General features: G+C 47.2%; 2 protein-coding genes across 12 annotated transcripts in view; both read left to right on the top strand.

Annotated features, from left to right (window-relative positions):
- Positions 1-12,133, top strand: part of ZCCHC4 (zinc finger CCHC-type containing 4) — a 61,408-nt gene extending 49,275 nt beyond the window's left edge. For 2 of the 10 annotated variants that reach the window (XM_089327024.1, XM_089327025.1), the window contains 3 exons: positions 2,673-2,724; positions 3,188-3,332; positions 10,212-10,982. In XM_089327024.1, the coding sequence (XP_089183150.1) occupies positions 2,673-2,724; positions 3,188-3,332; positions 10,212-10,362 (348 nt within the window). In that variant the 3' untranslated portion in view covers positions 10,363-10,982. Of the gene's footprint in view, positions 1-728; positions 1,052-1,080; positions 1,318-2,672; positions 2,725-3,187; positions 3,333-10,211; positions 10,983-11,896 lie in introns of those variants that run through there. The other 8 variants (XM_002709261.6, XM_089327026.1, XR_001795666.4 and 5 more) reach the window with 7 other exon arrangements.
- A 7,878-nt stretch (positions 12,134-20,011) lies between these two features.
- ANAPC4 (anaphase promoting complex subunit 4) overlaps positions 20,012-22,939 on the top strand; it is a 45,632-nt gene continuing 42,704 nt past the window's right edge. For both annotated transcript variants that reach the window (XR_016229832.1, XM_008274744.5), the window contains exon 1: positions 20,012-20,339. Coding sequence is in view for 1 of the 2 variants with exons in the window: in XM_008274744.5 (XP_008272966.1) it covers positions 20,211-20,339 (129 nt within the window). In the remaining variant the exon portion in view is untranslated. The remainder of the gene's footprint in view (positions 20,340-22,939) is intronic.

Genomic DNA, 22,939 nt, shown 5'->3' on the forward strand with positions numbered 1-22,939 from the left:
GGCTTTTTAAAAGTACACTCACTGACGCTAGCACTGTGGGCGTAGCAGGTTAATCTGCCACCTGTGATACCAATATGGGTGCCAATTTGCGTCCTGGCTACTCAACTTCTGATCCAGCCATCTGCTAATGCCCCTGAGAAAGTAGTGGAAGATGGCCCCCATGGTTGGGTCCCTGGCACCCATAGGGGAGACCTGGATGGAGTTCCAGGCTCCTGGCTTACATGGCCCAGCACCTGCCATTGCAGCCATTTGGGAAATGAACCAGCAGATGAAAGAACTCTCTCTCTTTCTATGTAACTGCCTTTCAAATAAATAAATATTTAAGAAGTATACTTACTTGCCTTCATCATCATCAATTTGAATTCATCTTTGTATGGTACTATATGACAGCTAAAATTCTTTCTCAAAGAAGGCACTAAATGAGTTCTAAATTCATATGTATGGTGAAGGCAGAATTATGAAATTTTAAATAAGGCTTTGAACTGTTAGATACCATCGCCATTCTGATGAAATAGTAATTAATAAATATACCATTTACTTTTTATGTGCCAGGCTCTATCCGAAGAGCTTTATGGGGATTAACTCATTTAATCCTCACAGTAGTCTTCTTAGGTGGTTACAGCTGGCTGCTGGCTTTTTACAGATGTGGAAGGACTGCAAGACACATCCTTGCTGTTTCTTGTATTTATCTAGACATCGCTTTTTCTTAATAGACTTTATTGTTTCAGAGCCATTTTAGAACCACAGCAAAATTTGAACAGAAGCTACAGAAATTTCCAACTCTTTGGCCCATGCACACAGGTAGTCTCCCACGTTATCTACATCTCCGATCAGAGGACCTTTTGTTACAGTTAATGAGCCAGCATGGCCCCGTTAAGCCCCAGAGTCTGTTGTTTACATCAGGGTTTCCTGTTGCTGTTGTGGGTCCCATGGGCTAGGGCAGATGTGTGATGACCTGGACCCGTCACTGTGTCTCACAGAGGCCTTTCCCTGGGCTGCTCACTGAGAATCTGCCCCACCCACCCGTCCTCCCCGCCCTGCAACTCCTCACAACTGCTGCTCTTGTTGCTGTCTCCATAGGTGCCGTTTCCAGAATGTGGTGTGGTTGGGATCACACAGTACATGGCCTTTCCAGATGGACTTCTTTCACTTAGTAGTAATAGGCATTTACGGTTCCTCCATGGCTCATTTCTTGTTGGTGTTAGACAACTTTCCCCTGTCTGTGTACCACAGTTTGTCACCTGTTCACCCACTAAAGGACATCTTGATGGCTTCCAGGTTTGGGCAATTGTGAATAACCCTCCTATTTCTAGGAAGGTAGGATGACCTTTAAGTTGCCCTTTTAAAAAAATATTTATTTTCCTTTTATATGAAAGGCAAGGAGCCAGAGAAAGAGAGAAACTGAGTAATCTTCCATCTGCTGATTTCATTTCCCAAATGACAACAACCAGGGCTGGGCCAGGCTGAAGCCAGGAGCCCAGAACTCCATCCACATCTCCCCTTGGATGGAAGGGACCCAAGTCCTTGAGCGGACATCTGCTGCCTCCCAGGGTGCCCATTAGGAGGGAGCAGGAGCAGAAGCACCCTGGCATTCCAGGATGGGACACAGGCATCCAAAGGAGGGCGTTAAGCTGCCCCAGGTTTAACTAAATCTGGAAAGAAAGAATGTGAACTTTAACTTTGGCCATTAAGCACAAATCATTCTCCAAAGAAAAGGCTATGTTTATATAAATACTAGAAAGCACATTTTTCATAATTATATAACTTTATTACTAGTTTATATATGTTTTTAACCATGGTAACCCATCTGATTATATATATAAGGGATCTTCAAAAAGTTCACAAAAATGCATATTAAGGAAAAATTATGCATGGATTTTGACATTTTTTGCATCAAAACAAATATGTTTGTTAATTTGACTTTTCCATGAACTTTTTGAAGTCCTGTAATATTTTCAGTTCCTTTAAGAATTTTAAAATAGTGTGCCCAGCTTTTTTAAAATTGTACAAAACAAAGCTTTATTACTTAGAGATGCATGCATGGGTGGAAAAATAAACAAGACCAAGGAAGTGACTGTCACAGAAAGCAGAGCGGGGTCGGGAAGGAGCGTGTGGGCAGTTGCCAGGGACCGTTGCTCTTTTACTTCTTGACCTGGTGGGTTTCATTATGAAGTGTTTGCTTTATAATACTCATTAAATTGGACATGGATGTTTTATGTGCTTTTCTAGGTGTATTTTATTTCACCACCTGAAAAGTATTCAATCAGTAACCTGTAATTTATCTTCCTAAATTACATAAAATTCTCAAATATGAATTTCATTAAGGATTAAGCAGTATAGACACATGAAATTATGAATCATTAATTCTCCTGAAATTTTCATTTGAGCCCTTCTTTGCACAGATTGGATTGCCTGAACTGAGTGGATTTTCAAGATCATTTAGATAAATTTCCTGGTTTTACAGTTAAGGAAATTGAGGCCCATCAAGGAGGCATTTGAGCTGAGTAGAGAAATGCATAAATTAAAATCAAAGTATTTAATTGTGAAGCCCGAGAAAGGAAGAAATAAGGAATGAATAATTTACACGGGTTTTAATAAGACATTTTAATTTTTAATTGTGGGACTTGATTTTTAATAACAAATTAAATGTAATTTAAAAATTGTTTTTGTAGGATGGCAGGAAATGGAACCATTGCTTTCTCTGCAAAAAGTGTGTGAAGCCTTGTAAGTTTTGAGACCGGGATCCTAGGAGCACATGTGGAGTTATTTAATTAAGTATATGTATTTCTAAAAGCAAATGTGACTACTGTGGAGACAGGCACTAAATGATTTTTGAGTTTTACCCAGACACACGTCTGTCTTTCATCAGGATTGATGGCTGCTCACCTGTGTCAGTGTGGCGCCGGGTTGACTGAATTTAATAGCCAGCCTCCCCTGTGACGTGGCTGTCAGCTCAGGATGCTTTGGGGAAGGGCTGGATTTGTTGCCGTGTAACAGGAGTAAGTTAGCCAGGTTAGGTGGCACTGCAGTTCTTCACCTAGGTCTCTGTAGCCAAAGTCAGACGCGCTAAGCTAACCGGCTGTAATGTTTGAAGTAGGCAGGACTCCTGCATCCTGCCTTCCATGTTAGTGAAGTGAAACACTCTGATTAACTGAACTTCTTCTGAAACTTGCTTTGTATTTTCTAGCCTGGATCCACTGCAGCACCTGCAACCACTGCACTGTCCCGGATCATTCCTGTGAGGGCCCCAAAGACGGCTGCTTTATTTGTGGTGAACTAGGTCACAAGCGCAGTAACTGTCCTAACATCCCTGCATCTAGGAGGGCTAACAAGTTAGTGTCTCTCTTGCATTTACTAGAAAAAGTTTCCCTGTGTGCTTTATGTGGTGCAATCCACAAAAGAATGCAGAATTCAGAGGGTTCAGAAGTGCTCAATGAATGACTATAAATGTGGTGACGTGGGGTTTGCCTAGAGAAGGGTTTGCAGTTTTATAGATTTGAAATGAAAATGACCCAACTATGAGGCAGACAGTGGTTAACCCTGTATCTCTGGCTCATGTGAAATTGCAGTTTGAAGGTTGGCAGTTGAGGCTGTGCTGGAGGGCGTGGCATTCAAGTCAGGCGTGGTGGGACGGAGCAGCTGTGGCCCAGGAGGGCAGCCAGGTTTGGAGAGGGCCTGTGGGACTGGATGGCACCTCCACAGCAGGCACGCTGTTCAGTGAACTCACTTCTTGAAATCAGGTTTTACCCCCAAAAATTAGATATCTCAATACATATATATGTAACATTTTTATTACTATTTTTCCATGTGATTATCTTCACTGTTCCCATCAATATTTGGTATTGATTATAACCCAGACCAACGTTCTACCAATAACAGTGGCATACAAAAATTATTGCTAATTCATCTGGGCTAATTTGAATGACTTTTTTTTTTTAAAGATTTTATTTATTTGAGAGGTAGAGTTACAGACAGTAAGAGGGACAGACCGAGAGAGGTCTTCCATCTGTGGGTCCACTCCCCAATGGCTGCAACGGCCAGAGCTGTGCCGATCTGAAGCCAGGAGCCAGGTGCCTCTTCCTGGTCTCCCATGTGGGTGCAGGGGCCCAAGGACGTGGGCCATCTTCTACTGCTTTCCCAGGCCACAGCAGAGATCTGGATTGGAAGAGGAGCAGCCGGGATTAGAACCGGCGCCCACATGTGATGCTGGTGATGCCAGCGCCGCAGGCAGAGGATTAACCTCCTGTGCCACAGCACCGGCCCCAAATGACTCTTAAAAAACAACAACAACAACAAAAAACTAAGAGATGATAGAGATTATCTTGTTTTTAGTTACATATTACTAAGTAGCCAACGATAACATTACATGACAGATTATAGTAGGATAAAACATTTAGAGTATCATATGACTTGGGATGGAAAAACATGGAGTGTTATAAGGAGCATCTGATGAGTTTCATGTGATGAAGTAATGCATTATTATATGAGAATATTTTCCACTTGCTTATTATATTTTTTGGTCACTGAAAGTATTTTTTTCCCTAAAGGTCTAGCCGCTTGAATTTTGCCTGCTTTTTAAACTGCCTGTCTTATAAATTGATTCTATTTCCATGAAGTAATCCATTGTAGAAGTATAATTAAACAGGCTTAGTGAAGAATCTGATGTTTTTCCTTAGATTCCTTCAAAAACAGAATGCAACCTAGCCGGCGCCGCGGCTCAACAGGCTAATCCTCCGCCTAGCGGCGCCGGCACACAGGGTTCTAGTCCCGGTCAGGGCACCAGATTCTGTCCCGGTTGCCCCTCTTCCAGTCCAGCTCTCTGCTGTGGCCAGGGAGTGCAGTGGAGGATGGCCCAAGTGCTTGGGCCCTGCACCCCATGGGAGACCAGGAGAAGCTCCTGGCTCCTGCCTTCGGATCAGCGCAGTGCGCCGGCCGCAGTGCGCCGGCCGCAGCAGCCATTGGAGGGTGAACCAACGGCAAAGGAAGACCTTTCTCTCTGTCTCTCTCTCTCTTTCACTGTCCACTCTGCTGCCTGTCAAAAAAAAAAAAAAAAAAAAGAATGCAACCTAATAAGCTCACTGGATTGTGGGTATCATGCTATTTACAGTGTAATTCTGAGCAGAGCCAGGCGTTAGTAACACATTCAGCCTTTAATTCTAGGAGCTTAAGATTTGTGGCCACCAAATTTGCATTTTAGTAATAATTGTGGTCCTTTCATTGCTATATTTTTTACATTTTTACTTATTTCCATTTTATTTGAAAAGCAGAGAGCACAGAAAAAGACAGAGATCTCCAGTCTGTTGGTTTGCTCCTCAAATGCCCCCCATAGGCAGGGCTGGGATGTAGATGCATTCAATTCAGGCTGAAGCCAGAATCCTGGAACTCGGTCTGTGTCAGGAACCCGAGTATTTGAGCCAGCACTGCTGCATCCAGGGTGTTTCAGCAGGACACTGAGACTCAAAGTGGAACCAATCGAAGTGAAACGGACACTGCGAAACAATGACCCCATCAGCCCTGTCCTGACTGTCAGTGAACAACTTACTATTTTATTCCTTTTAGTATTTTTTTTGTTCTACTTAATACATTGGTTGAACTCTTTAATTAATACACAATTATTCTTAGGTGTTTAAAATTAATTGAAAAGTGATCTCTGTTAAATATAAGAGTGGGAATAAGAGAGGGAGGAGATATACAGCTCGGCACATGCTCACTCAGACTTACCTCCAATGGTAGAGCTAGAAATGTGCCAGGGGATTCCAATTCAGTCCCATCAAGGAGGCATGTACCAATGCCATCTCACTTGTTAAAGTGATCAGTTTAAGTACATAATTGATCAAAAAGATAGGTTAAGTGTCAAAGAGATTACACAAATAAGACCAGTGTCTGCAAATAATGAAGGATAGAATTAGAAGGGAGAGAATGATCCTACGGGGGAAGCAGGATACACAGCAGACTCATAGAATGGCAAATGCCCTAAACAGCACTCTGGCCTCACAATCAACCCTTAAGGCATTCAGATCTGGCTAAAAAGCCCATGAGAATATTACAGGCATGGAAAGCCAAGACACTGTGGCAAAAATGACCTGAATGAAAGATCTCGATGAATGAGATCCCAGTGGAAAGAACGGGCCATCAAAGAAGGAGGTACCTTTCTCTGAAGGGAGGAGAGAACTTCCACTTTGACTATGGCCTTGTCTAAATAAGATCAGAGTTGGTGAACTCAAGAGGCTTCCATATCCTTGGCAGCTCATGACAAGAGCCTCGAGTGATTACTGACATCATAAATAAGAGTGTCAATTGTTAAATCAACAACAGGAGTCACTGTGCACCTCCTCTCCCTGTAGGATCTCTGTCCTTAGTGTGTTGTACTATGAGAATTAACGGTAAAACTACTAATCGAACAGTACTCTATACTTTGTGTGTCTGTGTGGGTGCAGTCTGTTGAAATCTTTGCTTAGTATATACTAAGTTGATCTTCTGTAATAAAGATAATTGAAAGTGAATCTTGATGAAGAATGGGATGGGAGAGAGAGTGGGAGATGGGATGGTTGTGGGTAGGAGGGAGGTTATGGGGAAAAAAGGCGCAACAATTCAAAAGTTGTACTTTGTAAATTTATATTTATTAAATGAAAAAAAATTAAAAAAAAAAAAGAAAGTGGAGCCAAGATTTGAACCCAGGCATTCCTACTGGGATGCGGGGTCCCAAGCAGTGTCTTAACTGCTGTGCCAAATGTGGTCACTCTTCATTGCTTCTTAAGTAGCTCCAGATTGTCTGTTTTGTAGTTATATGTTGTTTCCAGTGTGTGAAATCATCTAGCATCTTTCAATTCAAGGTTTTAGCAAGTTTAATTCCAATAGCAAATCTCTTGAAGACTGGTAGACCTGCTAATTCTTAAGTAGTGTTACTTTCTTGTCAGAGAAAACTACTAAACTCCTGTTAACAGTTACTGCCTTAAATATTTTATATAATAAACGTGATGAGGCAAAACTAATTTTTTCTAGCAAAATAAAATTTTAGGGACAGGTGTTGTGGTACAGTGGGTTAAGCTGCTGCATGGGACATCTACATCCTGTATCAGAGTGTCTGGTCCAGGTCCCTGCTACTCTGCTTCACATCTAGCTTCCTGTTCATATGCCTGGGAGGCAGCAGATGGTGGCTGGACTGCTTGAGCCCCTGCCATCCTCATGGGAGAACTGGATGGAGTTTCTGGCTCCTGGCTCCTGGCTCCTGGCCCATCCATGGCTGTTGTGGGCATTTGGGGATTAAGCTGGCAGATGGAAGATTTTTCTGTTTTTCTCTTGCTCTTTCAAATAAATATATCAATATATCTTTTAAGAAATAATTTAGTCTTTTTTAGCATGAAGGTAATAAAAACTCTCCATGTTATGCTTTTTACAGCTGCCTTTATATTCATTTGTTTTTCCTTAGTGTTATTTTTTTCTTTAGTTGTGAACTAGAATGATGCTGGCGCCCTCTTGTGGTTAAAGCTATTTTCTCAGTTACATAAATCCCATAATTTAGGGGACAAATATTAGGTCAATTTGCCTTTTGTTTTTCTTTTCAAGATTGTTTATTTGAAAGGCAGAGTGAGAAAGAAGGGGCGAGACAGCTATCTTCCATGCAGTGGCTTACCTCCTCAGATACCCATGACAGTTCAGGCTTGGCCAAGCGAAAGCCGGGGGCTGAGAATTCCATCTGGGTCTCCCATGTCGGTGGCAGGAGCTCAGGTACTTGGGCCATCATCTGCTGCTCCCTAGCTGCTCTAGCAGGGAGCAGGATTCCAATGCAGAGTATCCAGGACTCCAACCAGACACTCCATATGGGATGCAGCTGTCCCAAGAGATGGCTTACCCTTGGCCCTACCACAACGGCTGCCCCCAATTTACTTTTAAGGCAAAACAAAAACAACTAATTTATACTTAATCAGTTCATCACAGCTCAAAGACTTTATGTCTGGAGTGTTTCATTTACAACTGAACATATTCAAATATTTTCCTTCTGTTTTCGTTTACTGCATCCCCTAATGGATCTGGTTCATTTTTAGTCCTGCTCATGAGTGGATGAGCCAAAGAGAAAGTTGCTTTCATTTTGAATACAGGCACCCACGGCTTCATTGACTTTCAGCCAAATTATACTTCGCTAAATGTGCTAAGTCACTACTTCCTAGGAAATTATACTGCTTTTTAAAAAGTGCTGGAATAAAAAGACATTCCATTTAAAAAAAAAAAAAAGATTTATTTATTTATTTGAAAGGCAGAGGTACAGAGAGGCAGAGGCAAGAGAGAGAAGTCTTCCATCTGCTGGTTCACTCCCCAAGTAGCTGCAATGGCTGGAGTTGCACCGATCCGAAGTCAGGAACCAGGAGCTTCTTCCAGGTCTCCCACACAGGTGCAGGGGCCCAAGGACTTGAGCCATCTTCTACTACTTTTCCAGGCCATAGCAGAGAGCTGGATCAGAAGTGGAGCAGCCAGGACTTAAACTGGCGCCCATATGGGATGCCGGCACTGCTATGCCACAGCACCGGCCCTAAGAAGACATTTCTATAATGGGCACAACATGGTATAAAGATAGCTTTAGGCTGGTTTTGTGGCACAGAGAGGTAAACCACAGCTTGGGGTGTCTGCATCCCATATCAGAGTGCCTGGGGTCTAGGCTCACCTCTGTTTCTGATCCAGCTTCCTGCTAACACACCTGGGAGGCAGCAGGTCATGGCCCAAGTACTTGGGTTTCTGTCATCCGCAGGAGTTCCTGGCTCATGTTTAGTTCTGGCCCAGCCCTGGCGGTTGTGGGCATTTGGGGAGTCAGCCAGTGGATGGAAGATCTCTCCTTTTCTGTCTCTCCCCCTCTGTGTCACTCTTTGAAATAAATAAATCAGTTTTTTAAAAGATAACTTATTTTGAGCTAATTATGCCGGTCCACAGTATAAAATCTAAGTCTGGAAAAATGTAAAATTATCAAGCAAATTTCTGTATAATCACGTGGAACTAATAATAACAGCTAGTATGTATTGAGTAGTTGCTATATACTTAACACTTTATATACCTGAACAATTTGTAGTTGAATCTTTAGATCAAGGTGAATGAGAGCACTGGTTCTAGAACCGGTTGGTTCTGCCACTCCTCACTGATCACAGGATTTCATAGCTTCACTTTCTTCCTCTGAAGAGAGCTGAAAGTGAACAATGACACCTGCCTTGTCTCACTCAGTCTCCCGGCTTCTTGAAGTCAGTGATAATGCCCGTCCATTGTTGTACTTTTAGCATGAAACATGTATTGAGTGAACAAAAGTTTGACCCGTTAGGGGGTTGTACACCATTTATGGAGCTATTTCCCCCAGTTTTTATCCCGCAAAGATCAAGAATAAGCTTTTTCCTGGGAAGCTGCTTGTGGCTTATGAGAGATGAATCTAACAAGTGATATTGCTGGGGTCAGAGAAGTTTCCACATTTGCCAGTAGTGTTGGCCCCAGCCCATTCTTTGGTTTGTTATAGAATAAATGGCATGATTCTGCTAGCTTGGAGACAGCGAATGAATGGACCAGTAATCTTTCTTAGCCACAGACTGCCCGCACCTCAGTGTAGAGAACACCAGAAACAGGCATCTGTTTTGTCTGGTGCAGTGTGTTTTGAGGGTGAGTTCCAGCTTGTTTATTTTGAAGCTAATCTTCAAGAAAATAGGGACCACAAAGTGTGGTCATCCTGTGTGAACTTCTTAGGGACTCTTAGATCTACTGAGGAAAGGAAAATTAGTTGTCGGACTTCAAAATGAGCCCTTTCAAGTGTTGCCAGTTTTTTCGATGTGCTGTTTCATTTTTCTTCCTCTGCTAACAGCCAGATGTGAGTTCCTTTCCTAAAAATGTAATTCAGGTATTTGGAGATTGAAGTGCTGAGTTGAGCAGTACACAAAAGACTAAAACAAAAACAAACAAAACCTACCAAACTCATTGGCATGGCTGTTTACCTCTGTGGTGTGTTTGTCCTGAATAGCTCGTTCTAAATCCGTTGCAGCCATCTTTTAAAGAAATTTCTTTCCTCAGACATTTTGCTTGGTCAGGCCTGTGACTGTTTCCTTGTTGTTATGGATAGGATCCTGAGGATTTATGCTTATAATACAGTGAATTCTTTCCCTTCTATTTTCTTATTTGGTAGGCTAGTTAATTAAACTTCAACATAATTACATAATTCACTGTGTTCATTCTATGAAATAATTTAGCACCTTGTTTTTCAGAGCTGTCAGAAAGCAGAAGCAAAGAAAAAGTAATAAGATGAAAATGGAGACCACTAAAGGACAGTCCATGAATCATACATCTGTTACAACGAGAAAGAAAAGGCGGGAGAGAACCCATCAATATCTTTGCTCTTAAATGTCCAGTGACTTGAGAATAAGGAAGATTTATAGTCCAACCTTTGACGCCATTTTCTGAAAGTGCCACCCTGGACTTATATCCAGTTGCTTGCAAAGGTACACACCTTCTGAGCTGGAAAATAGGCTGGTGGCACTTGCTGGGTTAGCATCTGCCCTCGTCTGCCTGTCTGGAGACCTAGAGGGGGCTGCTCTGTCCTTGGCTGCTTTACCAGCTCCCTCTGCTTGCTCTTTTTGTTAAGTCTCTCATAATCACTTTATTTTAGCCTCTTTTATCTGAAAAATGGGCACACAGCATTCTTTTGCAGAATATGTCAGAAGAAAGTGGAAGTGATAACCTTGAAGTTTTGTTTATATTAAACATAGTTTATGTTAATTTAGATTTGCAAACATTTTATGTTGATTGTTAAATCGTGATTTAAATCACACTGTAAAGAAAGGTACAGTCTACAATTATTTTTAGACTGAATCTGAAGATGTCAGAATTTTTACAAAGGTTCTATAAAGATATAGAGATTGTAATGATAACTATTATCAAATATTTATTTATTGAGAAATTTTTGATGGTGTGGAATCACTTAAATGTTGAATGAGACATTCAGAATTAGACTTGCTCCATCATTTCAGTGTCTGTTTATTTTCGCTTCATTTGAGAGGCAGAGAGAAACAGAAAAAGATCTATCCAGTGGTTCACTCACTCCTCAAACACCCAGGGCTGGGACAGGCTGAAGTCAAGAGCGGACCTCAGTGCAGGTCTCCCACGTGGCTGGCAGGACACAGGTCCCTGGGCGTGTGCTAGCAGGAAGCTGGAGAGGAAGCACAAAAGTTGGAACTTGAATCAGGCAATCCAAAATGGAATGTGGGTGTCCCAAGTGGCAGCTTAACCACTGTGCCAGACACCCACTCCCATTTCAGTTTCTTCGCCAATGCAGTCCAAGTGGTCAGTAGAAGACGGGATAGTTTGGTTAAACCTCTCATTCCTGTCCTGACACCTACTGACGTATGACCTTGGCCAAGCCACTCTGGAGAACCCAGGTTTCTTCATTACTGCAGTGGGGAGAACGATAGCTCTGCCTCGGGTTTGTTTTCATGGTTAACGCAGATGAGACCCCAGCGCCTGGCCCCCTGGCCCCCGTGAGTTATGGTAGGGAAGATTGTTCCTGTGGCCCAGCAGCAGTCATCCCTTGGTCCAGTAACAGAGCCCTGAAGGGCATGGTGTGAAGTCTCCAAACAAGCAGATCCTCTCCACCTTTCTCTGCCAGACATCTGAATAGCCATTGAAGGACTTGGGCAGTGGCTTCTGTCTTATGCCCAGGCAACTGCTTTCGAGTTCATCTGCAGCTTGGGGTTAGCGGCAGTCACGTGCATACTGCAACCCATATCTGGTATTTAGATTCCGGTTAAGACTGTTGGATGCATGCTATGGAATATCAGATATGGCCCAGGCGACTATGGTGGTGATATGTATCAGATGACGTCGAGGTCTGGGTTTAAAAAGCATCAGAAAATTCTTCTCTTGTCTCCTTTGTGGCAAGGATTGGCACATGGATTCCATGAGGATAGGAGTGGCAGATTTGGAAAGTCGTCGTGAGTCTGGGATACGGCCTAACTTATGGCGTCCGCCATACCATGGACAACCTGTTGAAATCTCTTCTGAAGCCCACATACCTGAGGGACCATGCCTCATTGAAGAACTGGGTCCTGATGGCCACTGGTCATTATCACTATTATTTCCTTAATTGTAAGATACTATAAATTATAAGATAGATCATTTATTTTTGTTAAAAATCTGTTTGTTTTGGGGGAGAGAGGGGAGATGCTCCTCCATCCACTAGTTTACTCCCCAGTTGCCCTCAGTGGCTGGGGCTGGGCTCACTGAAGGTGGGAGCCAGAACTCACTGCGGGTCTGCCACGAGGATGGCAGGAACCCCACTACTTGCGCCATCACTGCTGCACCCTAGTGTGTGCATTTGGAGCCAGAGCTGAATTTCAGACCTAGGCACCCCAGTGCCGGACACTGGCATCTCAGCTGCTAGGCTAAACATCCACTAAAATGACATGTTTAATAAGTAACTATAATTAACTTTCATTCTGCCTTGTGCCCATATAACAAAATGTAATGAAACAGAATTGTAGGCTCTCAATGATCAGATTTTAGAGTGTTTTTTTTTTTTAATATTTATCTATTTATTTGAAAGTCAGAGTTACACAGAGAGAGGAGAGGCAGAGAGAAAGAGAAAAAGAGAGAAAGAGAGGTCTTCCATCCGATGGTTCACTCCCCAATTGGCCGCAGCGGCCAGAGCTGTTCCAATCCGAAGCCAGGAGCCAGGAGCTTCTTCTGGGTCTCCCACGTGGGTGCAGGAGCCCAAGGACTTGGGCCATCTTCCACTGCTTTCTCAGGACACAGCAGAAAGCTGATCGGAAGTGGAGCAGCCGGGATTTGAACTGGCACCCATATGGGATGCCAGCACTGCAGGCGGGGGCTTTACCCCCTGTACCACAATGCTGGTTCCTTTAAGGGCCATTTGTTTACCTTTTTGGAGAGATGTTTATTCAGTTTTTGCTTATTTTAAAATTGGTTATCTTTTCATTATTGAGTGGAAAGTGTTATTATATCTGGGTACTGCCGCTCCCCCTCTTCGTGGAGGAGCAACACTGAACCCTGCGCTGTTCTTTCGTCTGCTCGGCCCTCCCCGGGTTTGCTGCTGGTTCTTCCCGGGTTGGCTACTATCCCTTCCACCTCCGTGGAAGGGCAGTTCCCCCTGGCCGCATTCCCCACTTCCGCAGGGGAGCGGCACACCGCCGGCCGGTTCTCTCGGGGGCTGCACGGGTTCCCTTAGATGTTCCCCATAGATGTTCCCGATGCATGCCGTCTCTCTCCTCCTTTATAGTCCTCCTCCGCCAATCCCAACTCGGCTGCCCACACGCCGAGTACGCTGCTCTCCAATCAGGAGCAAGTCCTACAGTTAATGGGTTGAACTGGAGGCAGCTGTGCGGAAGCTGTTTACTTCTCTCCCAGCGCCATATTGTGGGAGAGCAGATGCATAGAATAAGTCCTAATTCGAGTAACTTAGTCTAGTCCGGATTGCTCCCCACAGGTACTATACCCTTGGGTCTCAAACTGGCACCCATATGGGATGCCGGCGCTTTAGGCCAGGGCATTAGCATGCTGCACCACAGCACCAACCTCAGATTTTAGAGTTTTTAAAAACATTATTCTGGGGACCGGCGCTGTGGTGCAGCGGGTTAAAGCTGCCACTGCGGTGCCAGCATCCCATATGGGCACCGGTTCTAGTCCTGGCTGCTCCTCTTCTGATCCAGCTCTCTGCTGTGGCCTGAGAAAGCAGTAGAAAATGGTCCAAGTCCTTGGGCCCCTGCACCTGCGTGGGAGACCCGGAAGAAGCTTCTGGCTCCTGGCTTTGGATCGGCTCAGCTCCGGCTGTTGCTGCCATTTGGGGAATGAACCAGCTGATGGAAGACCCCTCTCTGTCTCTACCTCTCTCTGTAACTCTTTCAAATAAAATATAATTAAAAAAATATATTATTCTGGTGCTAGATTTATTTATTTCTGCATTCTTTCTGTCGTACATTGTTCTGCTTGGAATCCAGGCCTCCACCTAGCCATCCATTGACACCCTGTGGGGCCTTCATGCCCCACCCCCTGCATTCCCCTGGGACGTCTCCCACATGTCCCAGGCGCTTGCCAGTACCTCTTCTCTGAACCCTTTCCTTCTGCACCACACCTGGAATACCCATGTGTCACTCTTGGATTAAAACTACAGATTAATTCTTCAAAAGACTCAGCTTTCTTAAGGTCAGTACCCATCTTATCCACTCTGGTGTCCCTTGTAGGGGCTCAATCAAAATTGGATGAACGAATTGAGTTTTCCAGAGGAGAGGATCTATGCTTTCCTGTTTCTTCTCAGGCCTGAAAAGAGGAAAGCAGACATAGACGGCATGGGGAGGGAGTTAGAGTCAGCGTGAAGGCTGACCTCACCTCCAACGTGCTGTGTAAGGAAGACTGGTAGCCTTATCTGGAAATCTTCAAACTTAGAGTCATTCAGCTCTTATATTAAGAAAAGCACCTAAGTTGATATTTGGCCCCTTCCAACCAGTCTAATACTAGGCACCTGGGAGAAGTTAGACTAATTTTTTTAAGATTGATTGATTTATTTATTTGAAAGTCAGAGTTACACAGAGAGAGGAGAGGCAGAGAGAGAGAGAGAGGTCTTCCATCCGCTGGTTCACTCCCCAATTAGCCGCAACAGCCAGAGCTGCGCCAATCCGAAGCCAGGAGCCAGAAGCTTCTTCCATGCAGGTGCAGGGGCTCAAGGACTTGGGCCATCTTCTACTGCTTTCCCAGGCCACAGCAGAGAGCTGGATCAGAATTGGAGCAGCCAGGACTAGAACTGGCGCCCATATGGGATGCTGGCGCTTCAGGCCAGGGCGTTAACCTGCTGCGCCATAGTGCCAGCCCCAGACTAATTTTAAAATATAAATCCACAGCCTACAGAAGGTCCCAGTCTGCTGCCACCACCTTCAGGATGTCCTCATTGGTTTCTCCCGTGGAGCAGTACATCTGACCAGTGAAATAAAATGGTGTGGGTGTGTGTTTTACTTTATCCTTCTTTTGAGAGCCTTAAATCAGACCTTGTGTTACAATGGGATGACTTTATAGATTAGGAGCTACGCATGGCAGGGACCTGTGGACTTCGTCGTTTGCTCCCTGGGACTCCCAGAACTGTGCCTTGTGCACTGCAGCGTCAGATTGCAGTTGCATCTCACGTGCCCTCAGTTAACGGGAGGCAGGCGGCACGGCGAACACATCTCTGCACTCTCCAGGTACCAGGTGCTCATAAATATCAGCTGAGTGAACGGAACTGCCATTTAATAGACTGCTTTCTGCCTCAGCACCCTAACTGCTGTGTGAGTAACGAGCTAATGCACTCAGTGCTGCCAAATTAAGGAAAGCTTCCACAAAATGCAAAGGCAAATCCAATTTCACTTATTTGATGTGACTTTAATTGGAACATTAGGACATGGGTTAAATTACTGGAGGGTCAGCTAAGACGGTCATTGCAATAAAGTGGAGATAAGATCTCTACTGTTTGATTTCAGGCGAGTTAGTATAAATGTTAACTCAGCAAGATTGAGGAAAATAGCACCGAAGAGTGAGCAAGATCGCAGAGCCCTCGGAGCTAAGTTTTACCCCACTGGCTGACAGCCGGACGATTCTCAAAACGGCGCAGTTGCTTCTTACCGCTGCAGCCAAGCAGAGGTGGAACAGCTGCTGGTCTCTAGGAAACTGCGCCCGCATTCCTGGGCCAGTTTCTTTGTCTGCAGAGGCAGAGGGCAGCCTGAGCATCCTACATGCTTCAGGAGGACAAAAGGCTTAATGCTTCACTAAGTAATGAGTTCAGGGAGTAAAAGTAAAGATCACAGTTAAGCAGGAATATGGTTAAGGGCTGTAAACAATCAAATAAGATGTTCAACTTCATTCATTTACAGCACATTTTAAAACAGTCACAGATCATTAAACTGTAGTAGCATACAATTCTTAACAATTTAACAAAGATTTAAAACAAATTTTGACAAAACACAATTTTCAGCAAAACAGATACAGGCATTGTTGGTTTTGCTTGTTTTTTCTTTTAGTGCCTACATGTAAGGGAGAACATGTGGTATTTTTCTGTGTCCAGCTTATTTCATTCAACATGATGTCCAATTGCAGATATTTTGATGCAAATGATAAGAATTTCATTCTTACAGCTGAATAGTATTTCATTGTATGTGTATGCATGTATACACACACACATACCACATTCTGTTTATCCATTAATCTGATGATGGACACCTTGGTTGACTCCATATGACGGCTCTTGTGAACAGTGCTGCTATAAACAGTGGTACACAACAGGTATCTGCTACTATGTGTTTGTCTTTTGGCTCTATACTTAGTAGCAGGATTGCAGGAGCCTATGGCAAGTGTGTAAGAGTTCCCCTTTCTCCTCCTCACCAGTGTTTGTTGGGATTGGTTGTTTTTGTTGTTGAGTTTTTTGAGTTGCTTCATTCCCCAGTTTAATCAGTTCTTACTACTCTACATCAGAAATGTTTCTGCAGGGGCCAGCACTGGGGCCCCAACATCCCATAGCAGAGTGCACTTTGATTCCCAGCTGCTCCACTTCCCATCTACCTGGGAGAGCAGCAGGTGATGGTCCAAGTAGCTGGGCCTCCGCCACCCATGTGGGAGACCAGGATGGAGTTCCTGGCTCAGACGTGGTTGCTGCAGCCATTTGGGGAGTGAACCAGCAGACGGAGGATCTGTCTTGTGTTGTTTTCCCCTGTGCCACTCTGCCTTCCAGATAAATAAATAAGTAAATCTTAAAAAAGAAAAAAAAAAGGAAAATGCAATCCCTTTTTAAAAGCAACTCTGCAATCTGCCCCCCCGCCCACCTAGTCTTACTGATATCTTTACGCCTCCAGTCTTGTGAGAAGACTTAAGGTTCTGAATAACCAGTGAACCAGTGTGATGGGGTCACTTAAATCTCTGTTGGTAGCTGCCTGGCCCTTCAAGATGCAACCGCATGCTACTGCAGAGAAGCCATTGGCATGAGCTAGCCAAGAGGAATAGCGATCAAAGAAACAGGCCAGTAAATGGCTGGTTGTACAAAGATATTCTTGCTTTTCCCCTCCAAACGCTAGGGCATACCAACCATGGAATTTCTTTAAAAAATTTTTTTAATTTCATTTATTCAAAAAGCAAAATGAGAACTTCCATTTCCTCCAAATGCCTATAATAGCCAGGGCTGGGCCAGGTCAAAGCCAGGGCCCCGGAACTCAGTCCTAGTCTCGCGTGGGTGGCAGGGCCCCGTGCCATCATCTCCTGAGCTCTCACCTGCTGTTTCCAGGGTGCCGGTCAGCGGGAGGCAGTGACCTCAAGCAGATCTTAATGTCCGTGCCGAACCACCACCACTGTGTGGAAGTTATTGGATCCGGTCCGTTTTCTGTTACATCTTGCTCACCGCTACCTGCTTTCTCACTCTCCATACGTGGATCTGCTGCCCTTGCTGCTCCCCCCCCAAGAAAGCACTGACACTTTTTGACTGCACAACAAAAGCTCCAGTGAGTCAGTTGGACAAAGCAATATTTGCCTCAGAAGTGGAAGGCAAAGAAATGGAATGGTTAAAGCCACAACCTTAGAGAGCAGTGGGGAAAAGAAAAGGCTAGAAACACTGCGTTAATAGATCTTGTCCTGGGGGCCCGCGTTGTGGCGTAGAAGGTTAAGCCTCAGCCTGCAGTACTGGCGTCCTATATGGGTGCTGGTTCAAGTCTTGGTTGCTCCACTTCCGATCCAGCTCTCTGCTGATGGCCTGGGAAAGCACTGGAAGGTGGCCCAAGTGCTTGGGCCCCTGCACCACATGGGAGACCCAGAAGAAGCTCCTGGCTCCTGGCTTTGGCCTGGCACAACTCCAGCCCTTGCAGCCATTTGGGGATTGAAACAATGAATGGAAGATTCTCATTCTCTCTCTCCCTCCCTCCCTCTTCCTCTCTCTGTATATTTGCATTTCAAATAAATAAATAAAACTTAAAAAAAAACAACACAGGTCTTGTCCTTTGGCTGTGTTGAATCATTTCCAGTAACAATTGCTGTCCCACCCAACACACAGTGATACACCTGAGGCTCCATAGCCACGCAAGACTGCTGTTTCCTGCCCACGTCTGGAACACCACACCTGAGCTGCTTCCTGTGTCTTCTAGGAAAAGCATACTCTTCTGTGAAGACCGAATATGTGTATGCAGACTTGTATTTAGAAGTTCTAGGAAAATGGACGTGTAATGTTCATGAAAAGTGATTAGTTACTGGCCCTTCACCATCCAGATTATCCATCATTACTGCCCCAAAACATTAAACAGCACCTAATTCCAGATTACTGCTAATGCACACCCTGGGAGGGGGAGGTGATGGCCCAGGTAATTTATTTTTTTTTTAAGATTTATTTATTCATTTGAAAGAGACAGACAGCTCTTCCACTCACTGGTTCACTCCCCCAGAGCTTCTTCCAGGTCTCCCATGTGGGTACCAGGGGCCCAAGCACTTGGGCTTATTTCCTGCTGCTTTTCCCCATTAGCAGGGAGCTGGACTGGAAGTGGAGCAGTCAGGACACCAACCAGGGGCCATATAGAATGTCATCATTCCAGGCGGTGGCTTAACCCACTGTGCCACAGCACTGGCCCCAAGTAATTGGGTTCCTGCCACCAACATGAGAAACCTGAATTTAGTTTCTGGTTCCAAGCTTTGGCTTGGCTCTACCCAGCCCTGGTTATTGTAGGCATCTGGGAGGTGAACCAGCAGATGGCCCTCAAATTAATTTGTAAGAACTGGCACAAAATAGCTACTTGAGTATTTGTTGCTGAATGAATGAATCTGTCTCTGCTACCTGTTCTGGGGTTAGACCCAGAGAGAGGGCAGGAAGATGAGACTGGTTGAAAATTGAAGGTCCTGGGGCCGGCGCTGTGGTGTAGTAGGCTTAGCCTCCACTTGTGGCGCTGGCATCCCATAAGGGCGCTGGTTCGTGTCCCGGTACTCCACTTCCGATCCAGCATCTCTGCTGACGGCCTGGGAAAGGAGTGGAGGATGGCCCACGTGCTTGGACCACTGCACCCGCATGGGAGACCCAGAGGAAGCCCCGGGCTCCTGGTTTCCAATGGGCTCAGCTCTGGCGGTTGCGGCCATTTGGGCAGTGAACCAGCGGGTGGAAGACCTGTCTCTCTGTGTCTCTTTAACTCTGCCTCTCAAATCAATAAAATCTTTTAAAAACGAAAATTGAAGGTCCTGCCCTCTCTTTCTCCTTGGAACAAGCAGAAGTGCAAGGCAGAAGACAGATGTTAAATTCAAGATTCCCAGGGATCATAGCTGTTAACCGCTGGCCAGGTTAAGATGTCTAAGTGTCTCCTCTGTAAGGGAGCGTCGATGGATTCGGATTGACAAGCTGTCGGCCAAGCTGGCGCGCGAGCCTGCGCCCCCGAGACCTGTCTGTCGCGGGCAGCGTTTCTGACTTAGTGCTCAGACAGCTATGGCCTAAGTCCTAAGTGCGCTCATCCCTCATTTGTTAGGACACTGTGGTGAGCCTTGCAAGGGACGAGGATCAAAGGAGCACCTGCCCTCGTCAGGGCGCTGAGAGCTGGGGCCCTGCGCCCCCGCCTTGGCGGCAAACCGGGATCGTCTCGAGTTTTACCGAACCCTGGGTCTCCTTCCGCATTAATTCTCTCTTAATTGGTCGGGGCTGCTGCCTCGACAGGAGGGTTTTTAAAAATTCTCCTGAGCAACAAGAGACTGCCAAAGTCGGCCCCCGCCGATCCAGACCTAAAGTTTGCAGCCCATCTGAGGCTCTCAGCCCACAGCTGCGAACTTCCTGAAAAAAAATATGGAAGAAACCGGCAAACCTGCCCACACGCCTTACTACAAGTCCCGCGTGCGGCCGCAAAGACTCGCCCGACCCGGTTTCAAGCGCCCGGAACTCCGTCCGGTCCGGCCGGGGCGCCTATCTCCTTACCTGTGGCCCCGCCCCGGCCCCGCCCACAGGCAGCCCTCAGGCCCCGCCCCGCCCCGCGCGCACTCTCGCCCCGCCTCTTCTCGCGAGGACACTGCAGCGCCGGAAGTGGCCCGTGCGCGCGGCGGGACGGGGCGGGGCGTCCCGGAGTCTGGCGCGCGGCCGGCCGAGGGAGGGGAGAGGCTCCGCTGGGCCCGCGTTGGCAGCGCCCGGGGAGCCTCAGGTGCTCCGGGGGTCCGGCTGCGTGGCCGGGCCTCTTGCCAGCCTCCAGCCAGGGTGTCGTTGCAGGGCCGTCCCCATGTTGCGCTTTCCGACCTGTTTCCCATCCTTCCGGGTGGTGGGAGAGAAGCAGCTGCCGCAGGAGATCATTTTCCTGGTCTGGTCGCCCAAGCGGGACCTCATTGCTTTGGCCAACACAGCGGGCGAGGTAAGTGAGCCGGCGGGGAGCCGGCCTGGGCTTGGGCCAGCCCGCCGTGGGCGCGGGAACACCGAGGCCGACGCTGTTCGCGCGGGCCACACGCTGCCAGAGCCTGCCTCAGTTTCCCTTTGTGCAACCCACGGCGCTCCGCTGTCTGCCCCGCCCCTGCCTCCCGGGGCGGCCGGGAACTTCAGGTGCGAGTGTCACGGGCTGCATGACCCTGTGCCACAGGTGGTCGATGTGCCCGGGCTCGGCGTTTTGTGGCTAAGATGACAGTGTGCAGAGCTTGAACACAGTGGCACAGCCCTGCGCCCCGGGGCTCGTCGGGAGCTGTTCCCAGTGGTCCCGCACACCCTGCCCAGGACTCGCCCACAGTCCAGGAGCCGCAGATGAGGCAGTGCCACGTTGTAGCCCCAAGTGTGCATGCATGGAGAATGTGTGAAAATCCCAGCGCTGTTGTCCCGTTGCACGGCCGCTTCCCAGCGAAACTACCGAGCGAGGCTTCCCGGCGCCCGGGCAGGACGCGCGTGAACGCGGGCAGCCGGCCCTCTCGGGCTCGGCATGTCGCAGCCTTCATGGAGTGTCAGCTCTCCGCCGGGAGGTGCCTGCCGGCCATGTTGTAAGGGAACCTCCACCCGGGCAGCCGTTCCTCTCTGGCCTTCGGGCATTTTCCTGGCGAGGGCCAAGTGCGCGACCAGCTGGCAAGGAAATCTTGGTGTCACCGCGCTGCCCCCATGAGCCCGTCCCTGGGGTGTGGTCTAGTTTCTCTGGGGCCTCCATGAAATCCTCTCTCTCCGCCCCCCTGCCAGGGTGCTTTGTGGCCCCGTCGTGGGTGCAGGGAGTAGTAAGATAGATGGGGATAGCCAGGGCAGTGGCCGGGACCACAGACAGGGCGGTCAGGTGGGCGCGTGTGACAGCGGGCGGGGCTGGGTGCTTTTTGCTCAATGAAAGAAGCAGCCCGGGCGTTGTCTGGGGGAGCCTGTGGGTAGACGCAGAGTCGTGGAGGTGACATGGCTGTTGTCATGGCCGGGAGATGGCTGAGAACCGTCACCACGGTCTTTCAGGAATGTAGGCGGCCGGGCACTCTGCAGATGGTGGGAGGGGTCGCCTGTGTTCCCCGCGGGGGCCGGGAGTGCATGTGCTCCGTCCGAGCTGCAAGGTGAGGCTGGGAACAGTGGTGACGCTGTTCGTGCGGAGTCAGGACGTGGGGAGAAGTCTTTGGGAGCAGGTGCGATTCACTTGAATGAGGCTGGAGTCGTGACGGCCCTGCTGTGGAAGCACAGGGAGCCAGGGTGGCTCGGTGGCCGCAGCTGAAATTAGATGCCACGTTGTCCGATTCCCCGTGAGGTGGTGTGACTCCACGACCGCTGTCTTCTTAGTGCCGTTTGTGTTTCTTTCTTTTTTTATTGCCCTCTTAGGTGGCCGCCTTATTCCTCTCTAAAAGCTAAGTCTCCTGTTGACATAAAAGGAAAATAGGGGCTGGTGTTGTGGCATAGGGAGTAAGCCATCACCTGTGACGCCGGCATCCCATCTGGGTACCGGTTCATGACCCAGCTACTCCGCTTCCGATCCAGCTCCCTGCTAATAGCCTGGGAAAAGCCGCAGACGTGGCCCAAGTGCTTCGACCCCTGCAACTACGTAGGGGACCCGGACAAAGCTCCTGGCTTTGGCCGGGCTCAGCCCTGCCTGTGGCCATTTGGGGAATGAACCAGCAGATGGAAGACCCCTCTTTCTGTGTCTCACCCTATCTCCCTGCAACTCTTTCAAATAAATAAATCTTAAAAAAAAAAAAAATGCTTGGGGCACAGGGTTGAATTAGATCTCCTCTATTTTCGCCCATTTCTCTCTCTCTTTTTTTTTAAAGATGTATTTATTTGGGACCGCACCGCGGCTCACTAGGCTAATCCTCCGTCTTGCTGTGCCGGCACACCGGGTTCTAGTCCCGTTCGGGGCACCGGATTCTGTCCCGGTTGTCCCCCCTTCCAGGCCAGCTCTCTGCTGTGACCCGGGAGGGCAGTGGAGGATGGCCCAAGTACTAGCAGTACTAGCCCAAGTACTGGTCGCCCAAGCGGGACCTCATTGCTTTGGCCAACACAGCGGGCGAGGTAAGTGAGCCGGCGGGGAGCTAGCCGCAGCGCGGCGGCCATTGGAGGGTGAACCAACGGCAAAGGAAGACCTTTCTCTCTGTCTCTTTCTCTCACTGTCCACTCTGCCTGTCAAAAAAAATAATAAATAAATAAATACAAATTAAAAAAAGATGTATTTATTTGAAAGTCAGAGTTACACAGAGAGAGAAGGAGAGGCAGAGAGAGAGAGGTCTTCAATCTGCTGGTTCACTCCCCAATTGCCCACAATGGCCAGAGCTGCGCTGATCCAAAGCCAGGAGCCAGGAGCTTCTTCCAGGTCTCCCACGCAGGTGCAGGGGCCCAAGGACTTGGGCCATCTTCCACTGCTTTCCCAGGTCATAGCAGAGAGCTGGATCAGAAGTGGAGCAGCCGGGTCTTGAAATGATGCCCATATGGGATGCCGGCACTGCAGGTAGCAGCTTAACCCACTACGCTACAGCGCCGGCCCATGTCTTTTGAAATGCCTTATGTTCATTCAGACAT

The sequence above is a fragment of the Oryctolagus cuniculus genome, chromosome 2 (genome assembly GCF_051225735.1).
Source record: "Oryctolagus cuniculus isolate XC-2025 breed Fujian yellow rabbit chromosome 2, ASM5122573v1, whole genome shotgun sequence".
NCBI lineage: Eukaryota > Metazoa > Chordata > Mammalia > Lagomorpha > Leporidae > Oryctolagus > Oryctolagus cuniculus.